This window comes from Montipora capricornis, chromosome 5, assembly GCF_036669925.1.
Source record: "Montipora capricornis isolate CH-2021 chromosome 5, ASM3666992v2, whole genome shotgun sequence".
Classification (NCBI taxonomy): domain Eukaryota; kingdom Metazoa; phylum Cnidaria; class Anthozoa; order Scleractinia; family Acroporidae; genus Montipora; species Montipora capricornis.
Genome location: NC_090887.1, coordinates 17,680,221 through 17,682,720, shown reverse-complemented (window position 1 = coordinate 17,682,720; position 2,500 = coordinate 17,680,221). Strand labels below are relative to the sequence as shown.

The following is a 2,500-nucleotide window of genomic DNA, read 5'->3' as shown; positions in this document are numbered from 1 at the left end:
TATGAAATGGAGCATGGAAAGTCATTAAAAATGACACCAATTGTGTTGTAGGAGGATGTTGTTCTTGTCTTTTCATCAATGAGAATATTTGTGAGCGAAGGAAATTTGTTAGCTTACATAGCAGAATTGTCAGACAGTTTTGGTGAAACAAAGGTTTACTGTTCAGGCCTTGAATGTCGTAAAAATGTATTATCCGACAGCGGTCGGAGGTACTAGCTTATTTCTTTGCTACTCTAAAAATCCGAATCGAAATGAAGCTATGTGTGTATGTATGTATGTAGGTATAGTCGGTTCCCTAACCAATGAACCTTTCTCTTTATCTTAGATCTCGTCGATTAAAACAGAAAAAGGAAGCAACCGGCGTTGAAAGGGTGTGTGCAATTTATACAGTCCTTGTAGTCAGCGTTTGGGTTTTGCTGTGAGACGGAAACCTTGCAGTTTGGTCAGTGAAAGGCTCTAGAATGTTGGAGAGACAGTTGTAACCATATTTGGAGAAGAACTACATTAGTCATTATACATGTACATGTAGGGGGCAGATAAATATCTTGGGCTCGCACCATTCTTTGCTTGACAGAAAACTGTGGTGTGGGGCTGAAGGTTGTCATCCATTATCCCTTTGTTACTCTTTAGACAAGGTTGTGCTACTTTAGACATTGTCCTAACTGTCGCCTTGTGGTATATTTTCAGGTTATGGAGGCACTAGCGACAGTTGTAAAACAAGAAAAAGACGAGGAGAATGGCAACAAGGGTACATTGATTTCATCATTGTCTAATATTTTTAAGGGAGACCTCTTACAACGAGAACGGTCGGGAGCATGACAACAAATCGATATTGTGTATTGAAGTGAAATCAAATGGCGATTCCATTTTTCTTTAACTCGCAAGTTCTGTCTCTCTAACCCTTATCTTTAGTTTAGTTTTTCTCTTTGTAGAAAGCGCGGTTACTGAAATAAGTTATAGATTTGATTTTGTGGCAAGCTGGAGGCTTTAAATTTCGTTTTAAGGATAAAAATGGATCTTGATATACCGTATCACAGGGAAGCATCAATCAAAAGCTTTCCAATTGTATTGACTGCTTAAGGGTGGTCTGCCTGTGCTTGTGCTCCGCTTGTGTCTAACTATCTCACTTTGTATTTCAGATGCCATTGTCTTGAACTCGACTTCCGAGTTTTGTCGCACGCTCGGAGAGATTCCAACCTTGAGTAAGTTCAGCAACCATCTTTCTTAATTTCTATTTGCGTCGTAATATGGAAGGAAAACTTCAAGTAGGCAAGATCTCATTTCGTCCGCTCTTCTAGTTGGTAAATGAAATAAGGGGCGATTAGCCGAACGGAATATTGTATTTCTTATGGGTTTCCGCGGAGTCTTATCCGAACACTTACATACCTTTCAAACGTTTGTGCTATCCTCTGCCAAACAAAACCTTCGGTTGACCTCATCTCACCTCGCCTCTTCGCGCTCTGTTGCGCATAAGGCCTCCACACGTTTTCTCCAACTGTCCCTATTCCTCGCACAAGCTCTTGCTTGCTCCAACGACCTCCAGCCTGCGTCCGATCTTTCTTCTCAACTGTTCTGCGCCTAGTTGTTTTGGGACGACCTACATTGTACTTTGCGCTTACCAACAGGTGCCCAGGTCAGTGCTGTTGCGCAGTGATGTTGCTTCTGCATTCGCAGCACATGTCCGAGCCACTTCCATCTCCTCTTTACCGCCGTGCTAATCCTTTTGCAGCCACAAAGCTTATTTAGCTCATCGACAGAGACAATTGATGTCCTGTAATTTTCTTTGTCGTAGGTGTGCCTGAAGAGCAAATGGAAGAGAATGAAGATGATAATGAGGTATGATTAGCCGCAGCCAGCTCCATTGCATTTCTGGTTTATAATAGCTTATTTTGCTGTTGTTGTTGTTTTTTCATTTTCAGTGGCGTATGGATGTTGAGAGGGATGACGAAGCTGAGCCGCAGGGGGGCTGGGAATGGGTTAAGACTCAAGAGGAAAAAAGAAAAAAAGAAAGAGAAGAGGTTTGTGTAAATCAAGAAGGGAGCAACTCTTTGTCACTTAATTCGGGTCTGCGGTCTGCGTGCTGTGAAAGCGTTCCCCACCTCACCCTCCCTCGAATTGTCCTTTTAGTAATAAAGTGTGGCAGTTGCCTTAAAGCGCTCTCCATTTCCCAAGGAAAGTTGGATGTGAGGGCCTATGGCTAAATTGCGGGGGTTTGCCGGCCTTCGGGTGGTATGCCCCTGGTTGGTTACAAAATATCTTACACAACGCGGTGTCGGGAATAAGTGTAAAAAGGACGGTTTTTGAAACAGTTAAGGTTTGGAAGATGTCTGGCGCGTAGTGGCTGTTAAAAGCCAGAGAGCGTTAAAATGAAGGATCAGATGAGGCAACTGTAGGCAAACCTTCTTCATTCTTTATTCCGCTTTTCTTTTTTTTTCAGGAAACGGAAAGTAGCATCCTCGAAGCCGAACCTTTAGTTGGAAAAGGAGTGGCCGCAGCTTTA

At 42.8% G+C, this 2,500-nt stretch overlaps 1 protein-coding gene across 1 annotated transcript in view; it reads left to right on the top strand.

Moving 5' to 3' along the window:
- Positions 1 to 2,500, top strand: part of LOC138049724 (U4/U6.U5 tri-snRNP-associated protein 1-like) — a 21,682-nt gene that overhangs the window by 12,530 nt on the left and 6,652 nt on the right. The window contains exons 20-25 of the mRNA XM_068896133.1: positions 326 to 371; positions 688 to 748; positions 1,140 to 1,202; positions 1,793 to 1,836; positions 1,920 to 2,018; positions 2,438 to 2,500. The exon at positions 2,438 to 2,500 is cut by the window's right edge and continues 19 nt beyond it. Of these exons, the coding sequence (XP_068752234.1) occupies positions 326 to 371; positions 688 to 748; positions 1,140 to 1,202; positions 1,793 to 1,836; positions 1,920 to 2,018; positions 2,438 to 2,500 (376 nt within the window). The remainder of the gene's footprint in view (positions 1 to 325; positions 372 to 687; positions 749 to 1,139; positions 1,203 to 1,792; positions 1,837 to 1,919; positions 2,019 to 2,437) is intronic.